At 44.0% G+C, this 18,028-nt stretch overlaps 2 protein-coding genes across 3 annotated transcripts in view; one reads left to right on the forward strand and one right to left on the reverse strand.

Annotated features, from left to right (window-relative positions):
* Nucleotides 1-18,028, reverse strand: part of LOC147431846 (uncharacterized) — a 116,553-nt gene that overhangs the window by 43,574 nt on the left and 54,951 nt on the right. For both annotated transcript variants that reach the window (XM_086494313.1, XM_086494312.1), the window contains exons 6-9: nt 1,335-1,522; nt 975-1,065; nt 705-904; nt 342-583 (exon numbers count right to left, since the gene is read on the reverse strand). In XM_086494313.1, the coding sequence (XP_086350439.1) occupies nt 342-583; nt 705-904; nt 975-1,065; nt 1,335-1,522 (721 nt within the window). The remainder of the gene's footprint in view (nt 1-341; nt 584-704; nt 905-974; nt 1,066-1,334; nt 1,523-18,028) is intronic.
* On the forward strand, nt 13,108-16,022 carry LOC147431847 (uncharacterized). The gene is made up of 3 exons (XM_086494521.1): nt 13,108-13,959; nt 14,112-15,035; nt 15,558-16,022. The coding sequence occupies exons 1-3, from the start codon at nt 13,108-13,110 to the stop codon at nt 16,020-16,022; spliced, it is 2,241 nt and encodes a 746-aa protein (XP_086350647.1).

Raw genomic sequence — 18,028 nt, forward strand, 5'->3', positions numbered from 1 at the left:
ACAAAGGTTTTCAGGTTTGCTTGTGGATTGTATACTCCAAAAATGATCATTTTGTTTATGTGCATTATTGCACATTTTGCGTTAGAGATTGGTGATTGGTTGGCCTACATGGGATGCCAAGAAATCATATTGAATGTGAGACTTTTTAGGCATATTATAGACTTGATTCCTAGCTCAGACCACCACCATGGCTTCTTGAGCCTTGATTATTCACGGTTGAAGACATCTAGCCTGAATTTAGTCTGTCATCATTATTTAAGCCATTAAATAGCACAAACCATGGCTTTCATATATTTGCACACTATAGACTAATATATATAAGAGAGAGATAGAGAGGGAACCTGTTATAACAACATCCAGCTTCTGGTAATGCAACATACACAAAATAGAATGTTGTGAAGGGAGGCCTAGCTCAGAAAGAGCCCAAGTTTTTGATGTCCTGTCAGTCTGCCATTTCAAAAGAGCACCATCACCACCTCCACTGTAAACTTCAATATCTGATGGAATGAAGCCTTCATCATCCTCTGTGCCGTTTATCTCTGTGGATGTATCTTTCGTCGATGGAGGATTCAAGTCTGGAAAGCTGCATCCAAGACAACATAGATAGTTCACCATCTGAAACTAGCATTTAACAGTTCTGCAATCCTAGTTATTCTAAGTAGAGAAATTACTTTTAACATAATTCTATAGAGAGGCACAAATACAGTTTTTTTAAAGAAGATGCAGCTTTCATTGCATCCTCCTTTATTTTTGTTTGTTTTCTGTGGGCCACAACAATGGCCTCTACCCAATCACTGTGACCTTGCAAGACATGATGCGGTCCAAACTGATTATATCTCCAAACAATAATCTCCCGTTCAGTAGTCAGACCAATTGCAACATCTGTGTCTGATGCATGAAAGACCTGCAACAGGTTCTTAAGCATTTCAATCTGAGACAGTCTGCATGTCTTCAACACAAAGTGCTGTCTCTACCTTGCACAAAGGAAGTCTGCGAAAGGAACAAGTATCGGCTACCCAGTCTGTTACATTGGCAGGAGCTAAAGCATCAATAATAATAGGGTACCTATGAAAGGAAAATGCAGAGATTATAGACTGTTCATGGCCATGATGTTTTTCAAGTGGTTCACAATGCTATAAAATATGATAAACTCTATACAAATTGAATACAAACAGGTCCCTTTCCATCATGTAATTTGGATCACAACCAAACACAGTGTAAATAATGTTTTGATCCGACCTTCTCCTCTAGTTGGTCCAATCATATCTTCATACAGTGCCCATTTCTAAGATGCCAAACCTCAAACTATTTACAATCATAAAACAAGTTCAAACCTTGCTTTTCCAGTGACCCAGTAGCACTTTGTTTGAGGTATGTACGCAATAGAGGTGACACAATCAATAATACTGTTGAAAGTGTCCAAGCAGTGCCCTTCGTGACTCCATAGCTTCAACGAGCCATCATACGCACCACTTACCAAAACTTTCAAGTCTTTATCATAGGCAGCTGAACTGATTGCTCCCTGTCAGAGTCAACAACTTAAATATTAGAGATGTTTGAACATTTATCCACACGATGAAAGAGGGAATCGAGGCAAACAAGTGGGACAATTTAATATGTATGCATTGGCTTGGGGGAGATCTAATATCTATGCTTACTCCTGGTCTTAAATTACAGGAGCAGGACCCAATGGCAGAGAATTACTCACATGCCCTGCACCCATAGTTACTAGGTGGGGAACGGGGAACTGCTACAGGAACGCAGACTGCGGAATCATGAAAAGCATACAACACCCAGGAACAGGAACAGCTGGGAAGGAGTTCACACATACACAAAAAAAGAAGTGTCTTTTTTTACAGACAGTGCTAAAAACATCACAAAAGTTTCCATACCTTTAACATATGCTTAACTGCATGCCGTTTACTTGGTAGCATAGAAACTCCATGAAAATGCAACTCTTTTCGGTCATTCTTGAATGTTATAGTTGCATGATACTATTTGGCTAAAATTTTAGGATTTGTGCAGATCACAAAAATGCTCTGCACATGACTTACCTACGGCTGTAGATGACAAATGATGGCTTTTATCTCATCATTAACCATTTTCTCTCTCTAAAACTGAGTTTATAATAGCATTAAAATAAAAGCATTTTTTCTTTCTCCTCTTTTTAATTTTGCCAGAACTGAGAAAAGCATGGAGAAGGGGGGGGCTGATTTTGGAGTGCCCAGCTTTAAGGAGAACCTCCTATTGTTGCGGGTCCTCAAGACCTATAAAAGCAAACCTGTAAGCACCATTCACACACACAGATTATGCAGATTGAGTTCGCATGATTGCATGAGCACCTACTCTCGAACTTCAGCGCCCTCAAATCTGTAAGGAAAAACGAAACACCCGAACGGGGGTGCTGAAGTCCGAGAGTAGGAGCCCATGCAATCACGCAAACTCAATCTGTGTGTGTGTGTGTGTGTGTGTGTGTGTGTGTTGTACCTACCAACTTGTGGTACTCAGGCCGAGGGGCCTAAAACCTTGTAAATAAAAGCAAGAGGCCCAATTTGCATAATGGGCTACAGCGTGGTAGGCTGTACGGACAGCCGCAAAATGCACTGACATTCTGACCTGGCATGCTGAACGGACAGCCCTTGGAGGGCGCTAGCTTTTGGACCTCAAATGCCTCAGCTTTTCATGTAACTGCTTTTGAGCCAGGCCAGGGGCCTTTCTTTAAAAGTGTGTCAAATCCTCCTCTTCGGGCAGGTTTGCTTGGGAGCACCACAAACAAAGAGAGGCTCTCGGACATTGTACTTGTTGAAGCATAATAATAATAAAGAAATACCAAAAAGGGGCGCCAGTCTTTGGGGCCAGTACTTCTAGGCGCAAAACTCCACCGTGCCATATTGTCTCTCTCTCTTAGTTTTGTTCAACTATTTCAGTTTCTCTCACCTTGTTGCATTAGATCTTTGGCTTGGGGGTGTCCAAGTTTGTTACAGTGGTATCAGAGCTCAAACAATTCTTCTTCTATGAAGGATCCGATCCCTTTACTTGCAGCACACATGGATTCAATCCACGAATCCCACCAAAAAGAAACTATCGCACCCGATCGCTTGCGCGACGAAGAAACCAACGGGGATTCCAATAGGAATCATCCCCTTTTTGAGGACTCGGAAGAGGAGTATGGTCCACCTCCACCCACATCTTCTGAAAGAATGGAGATGGAGCGTCAACATCAGGTCGACAACTATGCTCGACAAATGCTACAATACTCCAAGGATCACCAGTACAAAACGCAAAATTTCTGGTGAAGCATCCACTTGACAAGGTGCACTCTCTATGGCATGTCGCTATCCATTCAATCACACAAAATGGAAGCGTACACTTAATACTTTGAATATTTACTATTTTTCGTCGGATTCGACATAGAATCGAGAAAACAAAGCAAAAAATTGACACAGCACTAGGGACCAGAAGAAGGGCTGGTTTCCCCCTTGAAGGAGATTTATATTACTTTCTGAACTATTACAAGCACAAGAAGCCGAAACAAAATTCTCTGTTCATGTCCCTAATACTTTTCTGATGCATAAAGATGCATGGTTTCATAAGCCTATTGGCGGAAATTCTTCATACCTGTAGCCGAAAACGGCTATGTCTGCTTCGTACTTGGATTTTCTGAGCGGGAGAAGATTCTACTGATATTTTCTCACATAGGAGATGACGAGTTCTCCTTGGCTGAAATCTGCTTCTGGAATACATCAAAGTGCTGAAATTTTTGTGGGCCACCGGTAGTGTGCTTGTCTGAGTGTGGCTATTCCCCGCAGGGATGCACACAAGCTCCTATGGCTGCACTCTACCTCCCCCGCACACTTCACAGCCTCTGCACGGCTGTCACTAACACCAGAGAAAGAAAATCGTGAGGAGAGAGAGAATTGGCTGAATTGAGAGCCCAAAGAGGGGACTCTGTGCGTGGGTGGAAACTCCTGCAAAGAGCCACAATTGGTAGCGCTTTCTCCCTATAAGCCTTGCGCATGCTGATTCTTTGCCAGATGGCATGAGAGAGAGAGAGAGAGAGAGAGAGAGAGAGGGGGGGAAGTGCTCGCAAATTGCCAACGCTGGCTTTTCTAAATTTTCTACCCTGGTTTGCTGTAGTTTTAGTCTTATTTTAATGTTAAGTCATTTGACCGCGTTCATATCGACCCAACCACTCATTTTTAAAAAAAATTAAACATTAGACGTAAGAAATGAGCGTTAATCCCGGTTTTCTGCATTTATAACTCGGCCAATTTCATGACTCTCCCCTCTCACTTTGTCAGCTCCCGCCGGGTCGTATTTCCATTGTGTCCGGCTTGCCACTTCTTGGTCGCAAAACTATTAAATTATAGCTTTTTTGAGCGATCTGGGTATTCATGTGCTTGTTTTGAACGATTCTGCAATGCGTCCAGCTATTGTACTATCTAGACACGGATAGATTCCCAGATGGCACATTGTACCAAAAAATTTACCCGTTCATAAATGGTACCAATATATTTAAAAACTATTACACATTCACCTCTCATGTTGGCTTTAACGAAAAAACCTACACCAACAGTAACTAGACAGAGAGTGTACTTAGGGTGAATTGGATGAAGCTGTAGAGCGACGAGTCAACAAACCCCTGAAGACCAAAAGGTAGACGTGGAAAAAGAGTAGCAATAGACTATCCTGGCTATTCGGGTCGCACATCTATAAGGCAGCTAGTAAACCAAAGAGGCGTGTTTGCTTTGAGGATGATCCAAGCTCATCATCGTCCTCTTTTGACAATTCAGAGAGTTCCTCTTACTCTGACTCCATCGATGAGAGCAGAAAATACGAGAAGCGGAGAAAGACTCAAAAAAGCGACAAAGGCAAAAAGAAGGCAAAGAAGAGTAGATCCAGTGAGAAATCTCGGAAGCATTTTGATAGTTCGGATAAGGACTCCTCGTCCTCTGAGAGTTCAGATTCCGATGAGCCAATGTACGCGATGAAGAGAAAATATCTATATCGAGCCAACCAGTACGACTACCTTGAGGATAAGGGAAAGAAGGCAAGGATTTTAAGGAGGGAGGCCAAGTTTTATAAAGTTTGATACGTTTTCAGGCTTAAAGGATACCCACAGAGCCCTCGCTTTTATCCGGCATTTTAACATCGCTTTTTCAAGAGGGCATTACTCAGAGCAGTCCAAGGTACGAAGAGCGGCGTCATATCTCAAAGGGAAAGCCCAGACATGGCGGTCTACCTTACTATTACCTAGAGAAGCTTTGATGAAGTGATTGCAGTTCAAGTGAGTTTTCAACTCTTCATGGTTCACTCAGAAATACAAACAACATGTGTTCACCGATTGAAATCATATGAGGATGACCAAGGACGACACATTGGATACTTACTACCAAATATTTTGGGTACTTTTCTACCCAGTTTCTTCCTTCAATAAGATCACCTTCAAGCAATAAGTTGAGTGCTTCTATAGTGGACTCCGAGATACGGAGTTACTGTTTGTAGAAGTCAAAGTCCACGCAACAGCTCATGGGACATGCCAAACAGGGTTTTGCTATGCATGCAGGCACACTTACCTACTGACACAAACTGCTGACGTGTCGACCCACTTAAGGAAGGAGTTACTGGCCGAGGAAACCCTAGAAGAAGCACAAGCAACAGAAGAAGAAGCAACAGATTTTCGCAATTCACACTAGCCTGCTGACGTGGTAGATTATATGGATTTCCTGATTTTGCTCTGGCCGCTGACGTGGCAGACTGTACGGATTTCCGCGTTTTGCGCTCGCCTGATTTTGCTCTGGCCTGCTGACGTGGCAGACTGTATGGATTTCCTCGTTTTGCGTTGACTGCTGACATGGCAGACTGTACGGGTTTCCGTGATTTACGCTGGCAGCTTTTGGGCATGGCTTTTGGACAAGATGCTTTTGGGTTTGAAGGCTTTTCATGTAAACTGCTTTTGGGCCTAGGGCCTTCAAATATGAGTCCATGGGCTCATTCTTGGGCATGCTTCTAGACGGAGGTGCAGAGGATGGAGTACCGGCTTGTACTTCGATGATGCAATACAAAGAAATACCAAAAGGGGGAGTTTGGGCCCAATACTCTTTGGGGTGGAATTCAGCCACTCCGTGTCACGTGTTCTCTCTCTCTTTCAGCTTAGTTGTTATTGAAGTGCTAAAAGTCTGTTCAGTATGTTCTTTTCTATTGGCACGTGGTGCCCGTCTTGTGACAACTACCCTACAGATAGACTTGTAACAGCCAAGACTGGACAAGAACCGACCAACGGTAACAAGAAGAAGGGAAATCACAAGAGAGCAGTGCATCGAGTACTACAAAGCGGGCAAATGTTACGGATACGGGGAACAAGGCCATGTTCTTACCAAGTGTCCCAACAAAGCGTCCAATGATCACACTGAGGACAAGCCAAAGATTCCAAAGCAGTAAAGGAGCGAGCAACGAAAGGGACGACGAAGCAGGATTGCTACCAGATTTTGTGGCGACCGACACAGAATAGACGGATGAAAGTACAAAGCTCTTGAGAGCGTGGGGCAAAGTACAAGATCAGAAATCCTCGTCCCCTATATACCCCTGACAATTCAACCGAAGTTTGCCTATGACAGGAGCTATGGCAACATCCCATCCTGGTGCCACTAGAACTGCCTCGGCCGGTGGTCCCATCTCGACGTGCGTAATTCCAAGTCGAGCTGCCAATTCAATCGAGATGAAGTTGTCCTTGGCTCCTCTGTCAAAGAAGATAAGGACATCATGCCTTTGGAAGATTGTGACGTCCTTTTGGGAATCTCCCAGTACCACAAGACCGACATTGTGGTAGATTACAAGGCGCGAAAAGCGACATTGAAGAATGAGAAGGGTAGAGAAATAGTACTTGAATTAAAGGGAGGGTGAGTCCGTTTCACTTAAAACGGCTTTGGCCACTTCAAAATTAATGAAATCTAGATTGTTTGTTTACTCGATCTACTTGAATGAGTTAAATGACCATAAAACATCAAGTTTGTCCGACCTCGGAAAGGAATGACAAGATTTTATGCAAGCGCAAGCCGATTGTTTCTCTAAAGGCGTAATGGGAGAGCTACCTCCTCTCAACGACTTCCACTTCTTGGTCGCAAAACTATTAAATTATAGCTTTTTTGCGCGATCTCGGAACAACATCTTATTCATCTGCTTGTTGTGAACTATTCTGCACTGCGTCCAGCTTGTTCTATTTATCATACTATCTAGACACGGATAGATTTCCAGATGGCACATTGTACCGGAAAATTTACCCGTTCATAAATGGTACCAATATATACCAAAATATTACACAATCACCTCTCATGTTGGCTTTAACGAAGAAACCTACACCAACGACCTGGATGGTTATTTGCGGGGGGAGTGTTCATCGGCGGCTTTATGTTTGTATGTCTTATAACATGCATATGTGAGCATTTGGGTTGCATTGTGATGTGCCAACCACTAAATATTCCTAATTGGATGAGATTGCCTGGGTATGTAATTGTAGTGCGTCAAGACACCCGTGGAAGATCAGTGCGGTCAGGGTGTGATGGCTAATTTTACTACGCCAGAATATCAAGAGTTCCAATCTAGACGAAAGGAGAAGCCAACTCCTTGATCAAAAGAGCCGAAAGGAGAAGCTAACTCCTTAACAAAAAGAAAGGAGAAGCTAACTCCTTAACAAAAAGAGCAAACTGATTGTCCCTCGGAACGTCCCTCGGAAATTTTTGAGCTAACTTGAGTTGTTCTGCAGATATGCTGTAATCGCGGACGATTACTCTCTTTCAAGAAAGGGAGATGTCACAAACTGCTAATGTGTCAAAGCCCTGAAGAATGGAGCCAACTTGCAGATGCAAGCCGAGGGGCCTAAACCCTACGAAGAACAAGTAACAGAAGAAGTCCTAGCAACTTATGGGGACCCAGTTCGATGGGGCCCCAAGAGACATCAAGGAATTAAAATAAAGCAAGACACACACACACACACACACACACACACACAAAGGCTTCCGCCAAAAACTGATGACGTGGTTGCTGTACGGAGGCTCCGAAAAGTTCGCTTACTGCTGACGTGGCAGAACTGTACAGATTTTCGCTTTTTACACTGAAGTGCTGACGTGGCAGGATTGTAAGGATTTCTGTTATTTACGCTGGCAACTTTTTGGCATTGCTTTGGGACCAGAGCTTTTGAGTTTTGAAGGCTTTTCACTGTAAATGCTTTTTAGGCCAAGGGCCTTTACATATGAGGCTAGGGCTCATTCTTTGGCATGCTTCTTGGAGAAGGTGCAGAGTCTGGAGTATCGGCTTGTACTGTGTTGATGCAATATAAAGAAATACCGAAAGGGGCGCCAAGGTTTGGGGCCAATACTCTCTAGGGTGGAATTCCACCACTCCGTATCGCGTGTCATATCTCTCTTTCAGTTCGGTTGTTATTGAAGTGCTAAAAGTATATTCAGTCTGTTCTTTTCTATTGACACGTGGTGCCCGTCTTGTGGCAAAATGCACGACCCCGATTGACTACGGAACAGAGAGGTGACTATCTCAAAGAGGGGAAGTGTTTTGGTTGCGGGGAACGAGGGCACATCTCCGCAAAGTGCCCCACAAAGGCGCAGGCCTAAGAGTTCTAAAGCAGTAGAAGAACGTGGCAAAAAAGGAATGATGAAAGCAGGACTCGTACCGGATTGCATGGGGACCGACCGAAGGACGAAAGTACGAAACTTTGTCGCGCAAGGGCCAAAGTAAAAGATCAGGAAGCCCTCATTTTCTCCATGAAGGAGTCAAGGCCAACTTCATTTCACCTGAATTGGCAGCTCGACTTGAGATTACGCCCGACAAATGGGGCCACTGGCGGAGGCAGTTCTAGCGGCACCTGGACGGGATGTTGCCATTACACTTGTCATTGGCAAACTTCGTTTGCATTATCAAGGGTATTTAGGGCACGAGGACTTTTACATTATGCGTTTGGAAGGGTGTGACGTCCTCCTAGGAATCTCTTGATACCACAAGAACAACGTTGTGGTTGACTATCGGGCCAAGAAAGCGACTTTGACCAATAAGAAGGGCAAGAAAATTGTACTTGATGTAAAATTGAAGGGCAAATCCGTCCCTATTGTATCGGCTTTGGTCATTTCGAAATTAATGAAATCTGGTCTTTTTGTTTACTCTATCTATTTGAAAGAATTGAATGATAAACAACAGACGAACATGTCTGAACTGATAAAGAACGACAAGAATTTTTGCACACACATGCTGGCTGTTTCTCAAAAGGCCTACCAGGCAAGTTACCTCCATCTTGTCCTAAGGACCACACTATTGATTTGATCCCTGGAACCACACCACCGAACCGGCCACCTTACCGTGTTAGTCGAGCCCAGAATGAAGAAATCATGAACCAAGTGAAGACCTTCTTGAAAAGGGTCTCATCCAACCTAGTACTTCACCTTACTGTTCTCCGCTTTTACTAGTACTAAAGAAAGACGGAGCTTGGAGAATGTGCATATAGATCTCTCAGTAAAATCACCATCAAGAGCAGATTCCCGATTCCAAGGATCAATGATATTCTTGACAGACTTCATGGATCCTCTTGTTTCAGCAAGATTGATTTGAAAAGTGAATATCATTATATCACAATCGTTGCAGGAAATGTCTACGAGACAACCTTTTAAACAAGTTTTGGTTTGTATGAATTTTTGGTGATGCCCTTTGGACTTACAAATGCTCCAGCAACTTTCAACCGAATGATAAATAGGATTTTCCGAGAGCATCGATCTTTTGTGGGCACTTTCTTTAATGGAATTATAGTTTCCTTCAAGAATGAAGCAAAGCACCAACACCATCTGCTACATGTCCTTCAAGCATTGCGCCATCATAGATTGGTTATTAATGCCAAAAAGAGCTAGGTTTTCTTTCCGAAGATGCACTTCTTGAAACACATGGTCTTAGCAGTGGAGTACAGATGGATCCGGCCAAAATTGAGGCTATTGGCGATTGGCCTGACTTGAAGAATGTTCATGAAGTTCGAAGCTTTTTGGGCTTCTACTCTTTACTATCGGAGGATCATTCGGAAATTTGCAAAGATAGTTTCGCCTTTGCACTTATTGACTCAGAAAGGAGTCCCTTTCTCGTTGGGACCGAGAGAGGTGACTGCTTTCCAGACACTTAATGAAAAATTGACTATTGGACCAGTGTTGGCTTTGCCAGATTTACAAAAACCATTCGAGTTTATTGCGACGCTTGTGGTCATAGTCTGGGAACAATCTTGATGTAGGAAGGCCATGTGATTGCTTATGAAATCAAATTGGTTTCAAGGCCAGAATTGGTAGCCCAAATTTATAAGAAAGAGCTATGGATGAGATCCATGCTCTTACACAGTGGCAACATTATTTACTCGGAGCCGATTTCACAGTTTTTACAGATTATTAGAGTCTACGCTACTTCTTGTCCCAGAAGTAGCTTTTGGAAAAGCAGATGCGGTGGGCTAACATCACGTCACAGTTTCACTTCCAGATTGTGCATGTTCAGGGACAGAAAAATTTAGTGGCAGATGCATTGTCTCAGAAGCCCCTAGTCTTGGCTATTTCCGTGATTCATCACGGAAGCTTCGAGGATATGGTTGATATAACCGACCTGTAACGTAGAGGGCAGTACTATTTCAATTACCTGTTAACTTTACACAGAGCATTGTGAAGAAAAGAGAACACAGTTGCGTCCAGTGACTAGAATGTCACTGCGCACATGAATCCGACACCCTGTAGGCCCCAAAAGTTGGCGCCCCTTTCGGTATTTCTTTATTTAATTAACAGTTCACGATCCGTACACTTAGACCAAACTCTCACAAAGCTGTCCAAACTGGCAAACGCGCATAAACCCCAGAACTGTACATATTCATCTGAGTAGCCCAACTAGTGGGGCATTACCATATGTGCCAAAGGGGAGAGAGAGATGCACGAGAGCAAATCATCGCGCTACATGGGACAGAGGAGAAGGCAAACTTTCCATTAAAGCTGTCAACCTGCAACCACAACTCACACACACACTATAGGTCACTTATAGAGTAAAAATCAGTCCCCCACCTCATTTGGGCACCTCCTCTAGCTGAGGTGTCCTACAGGCTGCTCTCCTTCTGCCAGGTGTCCAGTTTGCCCCTTTGAGTTAATTCCCTAGTTCCCACTCACTTATAAAGTTATAAGTGACTTTCCGAGTGGCCCAAACTTCATTTGGCACACATAGGCTTCCATACTCATCAGAATTCAGTGCTAATTGGCCCAACGAGTCCCAGACTGACCGACCTAGACTCTCGATGTGAGAAACCTATTCGGTCATAGCCGTTTCACACTGGCCATGCAATGCCCACTTGCACCTTTTCAAGGGTTCCGAGAAAAACAAGTCAAAATAAAATAAATATAAACATGTAGTACATATTTAGAGAAGGCAACAAGAAAAATACACCTCCTGGTGACAATTGACCACTACGCCACATATCCTAACTCTACCGACGTTTTTACTCGGACACAGAATAGGGAGACGGTTTCAAGGTATTCCATGGGATGGCTACTTGATGAAGAAAACGATGTTGTGTGTCACACAGCCTTTGAGGGAAAAGGTCTTGACAAAGTGCCACTGTCCACCGTTTATGGGTCATTGCAGCATCGATACCACCTTGAAGGGGGTGGAGCGTTATTTCTATTGGCCGAGACTCAAGAAGGATGTAGACGACTTTGTTCGCAGTTGTTTAGTATGCCAAAAGGTCAAGTTTGACAAGCATAAGGCACAAGGATTACAACAGTCTTTACCCATTCCCACCCTGGGAAAGTATTGCAATGGATTTCATCTTTGATCTCCCGAAGACACAGAGTGGGCATGATGGCATTTGGACTATCATTGACAGATTTAACAAGCAAGCTCACTACATTCCAATCAAGAAATCAATCAAGCCGAACAATTTAGCGAGACTGTTCATTGCTCAGATATTTCGGTTACATGGCATGCCTGAGACCATACTCTCTGACAAGGACCCTCGATTCACGAGTTTATTTTGGAAGGCTATTTGGGAGAACATTGGCACGCGGTTGCAGTTCTCGTCATCGTTCCACCCACAAACAGATGGGCAATCTGAGATAGCCAATTCAGTGGTTTTGAATTTATTGAAGTCTTACATTTTTTTATCAGAAGACTCAATGGGAAAATTATTGCCCTTGGGGAAATTTGCCTACAATAACACGGTTCACTCTTCGACGGGAAAGGCGCCATTTGAGGTAATCGAAGGTGCTAAGAAGGTCCCTCCCTTTCTAGGCACTAAAGGCAAGATTTTTGAAGGAGATCAATATACGAGAGATCTGGACACTGCTTTTGCCAAGATTCGAGAGGCTCTCGAGAAGTCTCAAGCACCGCACAAAAAGGCAGCAGATCGACATCGACGCGACTTGAAGTTGAAGGAAGATCATTGGGTGCAGGGTAGTTTTCGTACGTCGAACGGAACCTCTCGGTCCGTCCGGCCGGACCCATCCCGTCCCGTTCGTTCCGTCCGGTGACTTTTTTCGGCAGTTTATGACCGTTGGCAGCTTTTTGACCGTTTTGCAACGGCCAGTTTGTAGGCCTTTTGGAGCCGTTTGCGGGCAGTTTTGAAGCCAAATGCCATGCTTATTGCCCATGGGCCATTGGCACATTGCCATGCTTATTGCCCAAGGGCCAATGCCCATTGCTCAAATGTCAAGCCTCACATGCTCTTTCTCTCCTATTTAAGCAACCCTTCCCCTTTGTTATCCAACACAACCTACAACTACAAGCTACAAGCTTTAGCCCTAAGCCTCTCAATGCTCTACCCTCTCATCTCCATGTGCTTCCATTGAAGCTTCAAGCTCTCAAGCTCTCGAGTCTCCATTGGGTCTACCATCTCTCTCCTTCAAGCTCCCTTGGGTGACACCGTGACGGGTCTCTCCTTCAAGCTTCCTTGGGTCTCTCTCTCTCTCTCTCTCTCTCTCTCTCTCTCTCTCTCTCTCTCTCTCTCTCTCTCTCTCTCTCTCTCTCTCTCTCTCTCTCTCTCTCTCTAATCTATTGATACATCATACATCATGCTAGTAGCTACTAGCTACATACTACATAATGCCACCTCCTCTTCATGAAGCCTTTGAGAAGCATTGCCGATATTTTGAGCGGGTGGGGGGCAAGCAAAACTCTTGCAAGTGGTGGTGCAAATATTGCCCAAAAGCTATGACCTCTTCCGTCACCCGTCTCATCATCCACTTGACAAAGATGGGAGGACAAGCGGGGCCATGTCCTAATATCCCCGAAGATATCCTTGCGGAATGCAAGAGAAAGTATCTTCCATTGAAGACACGCAAGGGTAGAGTCACCTCGGATGAGTTCGTGTCACCGGATGTTGATAGCTCCGATTCGGAGGAAGAGGCCTCTCCAACTATGTCCATGGCTACCGGTGCCACCGCGGCCTCATGTGATGGTAGTGCCTCCTCCAAGAAGTCCAAGAAGTCCAAGGGGTCTTCAAGTGATGGTGGCCGGCCTCCGAAGATGGCAAAGCAAACTTCTCTTGCGAAATCGGTGGGTGGATGCTCCGGCCCCTTGTCTTTCCTCAAGGAGAGACAAAGAATCGCCGAAATAGAGATTGCCCGCACGGTGATTGAATGCAATCTCTCCTTCAACATTCTTCGGTTGGAGCGATGGAAGAGGATGATCATAGCAATTGCGGCGGTTGGTCCATGCGAAGGGTGGACGGGTGTGTCATACCATGACATGAGAACAAAGAAGCTTGATGAAGAGAGGGCAAGGATTGACAAGTCACTTGAGCCCGTACGTGCGGGTTGGGCAAAGTATGGATGCTCTATCCTCTCCGACGGATGGAGCGACCGCAAGAAGAGGGGCATCATCAACATTCTTGTTTCTTGTCCTCTTGGCACGTACTTCTTATGGGCGGTGGATGCGGGTTCGAGAGGGAAGAAAGTGACCGGGGCATTCATTTGGAAGCACATCCGCCAAGCCATTCTTGAGGTAAAACCGTAAATCGAGCCTTTATGTCATGAGCAATTGCCAATGAGTCCTATGTTTTAATTTTGAAGTTTTAACTCTTCTTGTCACAAATGCCTCTTGTGTAGGTTGGTGCGGAGCATGTCGTGCAAGTGATTACCGACAATGCTTCAAATTGCAAGGCAATGAGTAAGAGGCTAGAGAAGGAATTTCCATCCATAGTATGGACTCCATGTGCCTCTCATTGCCTTGACCTTCTCTTTGAAGACATAGGGGAGCTAGGTTGGGTGAAAGATATTCTCAACCAAGCACTCTCCATCATCAATTTCATCAACGGCAAAGTGAGGGTGCTTGCCATTTACCGCACCTACTCCGACCTTGAGTTGAAGAAGCCATCGGCCACTCGCTTTGCCGCCATGTGGCTACTTCTAGAGCGGCTCTATGATGTGCAAAACAAAATACAAAAGACCATGGTCTCCGATGAGTTTAAGGAGTGGATGAATGGAGAGTCCGCCGCTTCCCAACAAGATGCAAAAGCCATCCAACGGCTTTGCTTGCGGGAGGAGTTTTGGCAAGAAATTAAGGGTCTTGTCGTTGCGATCTTGCCCTTGTACAAGGCTCTCCGCATGACCGACATGGAAGGGGCAACTATTGGGCTTCTATGGCACTTCATGGAGGAAGCTTACAAGGAGATTGAGAAGTCTACAATCCTAGATGGGGCTCCCGATGGAACACGGTATAACTACATATTTATTATTACATATGTCATTCTCTATATATTTAAATTCTACATGCTTGTTTCTCTACTTAGTACATTTCCTCTCTCTTCTTGTAGCGATTACCTCGAGGACTCTCCCAAGAGAGACGACATTCTCCTCCTAATCACAAAGCGGTGGGATTGGATGAAGAGACCTATCCATTACTTTGCGGCTCTCTTGCATCCGGCTTACAAGAAGCCTGAACTCTTTGCAAATCAAGAGCTTATTGAGAAGCGCAACAATTACCTCTTTAAGGTGCTAAAAAAAGAGGACATTGGAGCATTTCTCCAAGAGGTAATCAACTATAGCGACCAACGAGGCACCGCATTTACTTCCAACTTGTGTTGGAAGCGGCAATCCTTGGTGAAGCCTTTATTTTGATGGGAGAGCTTTGGCTATCAATTGCCTACTCTCAAACGACTTGCTTTGAGGGTTCTTGGCCAAGTAAGCAACAAGCCTCAACCTTTTACATTTTATGCTTAATCTCTTCAACTATAGTCTCTTATAGCTTATGCCTCTCTTGATGTGTTTTAGGATTGCTCATCGGGAGCATGTGAGCGTAATTGGTCCGCATACTCCCTCATCCACACCAAAATCCGAAACAAGCTCTCAACAAAGCAATTAGAGCGACTTATCTATTGTCGCTCCAATTTACGCATGTTGCGCTCTACGCATGAGATGCCTATGGCTCGACAAGTATAAATTATAAATTATAATCACTACTCACTCCATTTTCTATACTCTAGAGTCTAGTCTTTAATTAGTTTGAATATACTAATTATGTTTTCATTGTCCAATGTTGTAAATGTCAAATAGGTCAACGTGGATGAGCTCACACTTACGATTGACACTCTAAAGAGTGTCAATAAAGAGCAAGACCCTGAGGAGCAAATGATTTTTCGTGAGCTCTACTTGGAGCTTGAGGAGATTGATCGCCGGGTTTCTCGCACACGATCACGCAAGGTCATCATCCATGGAGTTACATCGGCTACAAGAGGCAGAGGTGCTAGGGCTACAAGAGGTAGAGGCAAAGCATCAACAACACCCACGGAGGCTCCTAGGACCTATGTGCAGCGAGGCTCCGGAAGCGGCTCTTGTGCGGCGGCCATCACTTCCGAGGATAGAGAGCCTCGAGAGCCAGAGTATGATGATGAAGGCAACCTCATTAGTGATGGAGATTATGAGCCGTCATCCTTCGACTCTTGTGAGGAAGAGGATGATGTTGATGAGCAAGGTTCACAAGAGGAAGATGAGGAAGATGATGAGAGCACTAGTGACTAGTGACTTTACTATTTAGTCTCTCTATTATGGTGTGCCACTTTTTGAGTACTTTGTAGCCCTTGCCACTTGGTCCCCCCACTTTTTTGTATCCCTTGCCACTTTTTGAGTACTTTGTAGCCCTTGCCACTTGGTCTCTACTTATCTAATTTCAATGGTCATTTTGGTTTATGTAATGCTCATTCTCGTTAGTCTTTGAGTCTTGACTCTTTACATTGTACTATGTACTATGTAGTATTGTAACTACTAACTTGTAATCTATACAAATGTCAAGTTTCTATAAGTAAGTATTAAGGCCTAAGCCTTAGGCCCTTAGACTTGAGAATTATTTGTTTTTTTAAATTTGAACGTACATAACGTCATCGTATATCATAATTTTTTTTAGTTTGTTTAGTACCGCACATCATCGTACGCGTACAAAACGTACGGGACCGTATGAGACTACTATGATTGGGTGCTCTTACGTTTTGAGAAGGCACGCCTAAGGAAACGAGCGGGAAAGAAGAAACTTTTTCCCAAGCTTAGCATGAGATATTATGTCCCTTTAGAGATCAAACAAAAGATAAATGAAGTATCCTTCAGACTTAAGTTGCCAGATACTTGGAAGATTCAAAATGCATTTCATGTGAGTCTTTTGAAACCGTTTAAGGGTGAGATGCGAGTTGATGGGGAGCCTTATGAGCAACCTGAAGTAGAATAGAGCGAGGAGATACTTGTTCTAGAACAAATTTTGGCACACAAGAAAAGAAAAGTGAAAGGTAAAGTGATTTGGCAGTTCTTAGTGAAATTTAGGAACTATTCGGCATTGAATGCGAAGTGGATGAAGGGGAAACTACCTCTGCAAACTTTCGAATGAACCGCCGGTAGTAAGAACACAAGCCCAAGAAGCTTCTAGCTTCATGAACATTCTTCAAATCGGGCCAATCACGTATAATCTCAATCTTGGCCGGGTCCATCTGTACGCCTGCTGCCAAGACGATGTGTCCCAAAAAGTGTATCTCCGGCAAGAAAAACTCACTCTTTTTGGCATTGATAACTAACTACTGATCTCGCAATGCCTGAAAGACCTATAGCAGATGGTGTCTATGTTCTACTTCATCCTTGGAGAAAACTATAATGTCATCAAAGAAAGTGCCAACAAATGATCTATACTCTTTGAAAATCCTCTTCATCATTTGGTTGAAAGTCGTTGGAGCATTGGTAACCAAAAATTCATACAAACCAAAGCTCGTCCAAAAGACTGTCTTGTAGACATCTCCCAGCGCGACTCGAATCTGATGATATCCGCTTTTCAAATCAATCCTGCTGAAACAAGAGGATCCCTAAAGTCTGTCAAGAATATTATCAATCCCTGGAATCGGAAATCTATTCTTGATGGTGATTTTATTAAGAGCTCTGTAATCAATGCACATTCTCGAAGATCCGTCTTTCTTTAAAACCAACAACACCGGAGAGCAGTAGGGTGAAGTACTCGACTGGATAAGACAGAAGGTCTTTCACTTGGTTCATGATCTCTTCATTATGGGCTCAGCTCACACGATAAGGTGGCCGGTTCGGTGGTGTGCTTCCAAGAATCAGATCAATGGTGTGATACTCAGGACGAGATGGGGGAAACTCGCCTGGCAGGCCCTCAAAGAAGCAATCGGCATGAGAGTGGAGAAAATCTTGGCATTCTCTATCAAGTTTAGACATGTTCGTTCTGTGTTCATCATTTAACTCTTTCAAGTAGATCGAGTAAACAAAGAGACTGGATTTCATTAACTTGGAAATGGCCGAAGCAAATACAATAGGGGCAGACACTCCCTTCAGTTTTACATCAAGTACAATTTTCCGACCTTTTTCATTCGTCAAAGTTGCTTTCTTTGCTCGATAATCAATCACAGTGTTGTTCTTATGGTACCAAGAGACTCCTAGGAGGACGTCACAACCTTCCAAGGGCATTATGTCAAAGTCCTCGTGCCCTAAATACCCCTGAGAATGCAACCGAAGTTTGCCAATGACAAGTGTAA

Source organism: Adiantum capillus-veneris, chromosome 21, assembly GCF_014529385.1.
Source record: "Adiantum capillus-veneris isolate H3 chromosome 21, ASM1452938v2, whole genome shotgun sequence".
NCBI classification, from domain to species: domain Eukaryota; kingdom Viridiplantae; phylum Streptophyta; class Polypodiopsida; order Polypodiales; family Pteridaceae; genus Adiantum; species Adiantum capillus-veneris.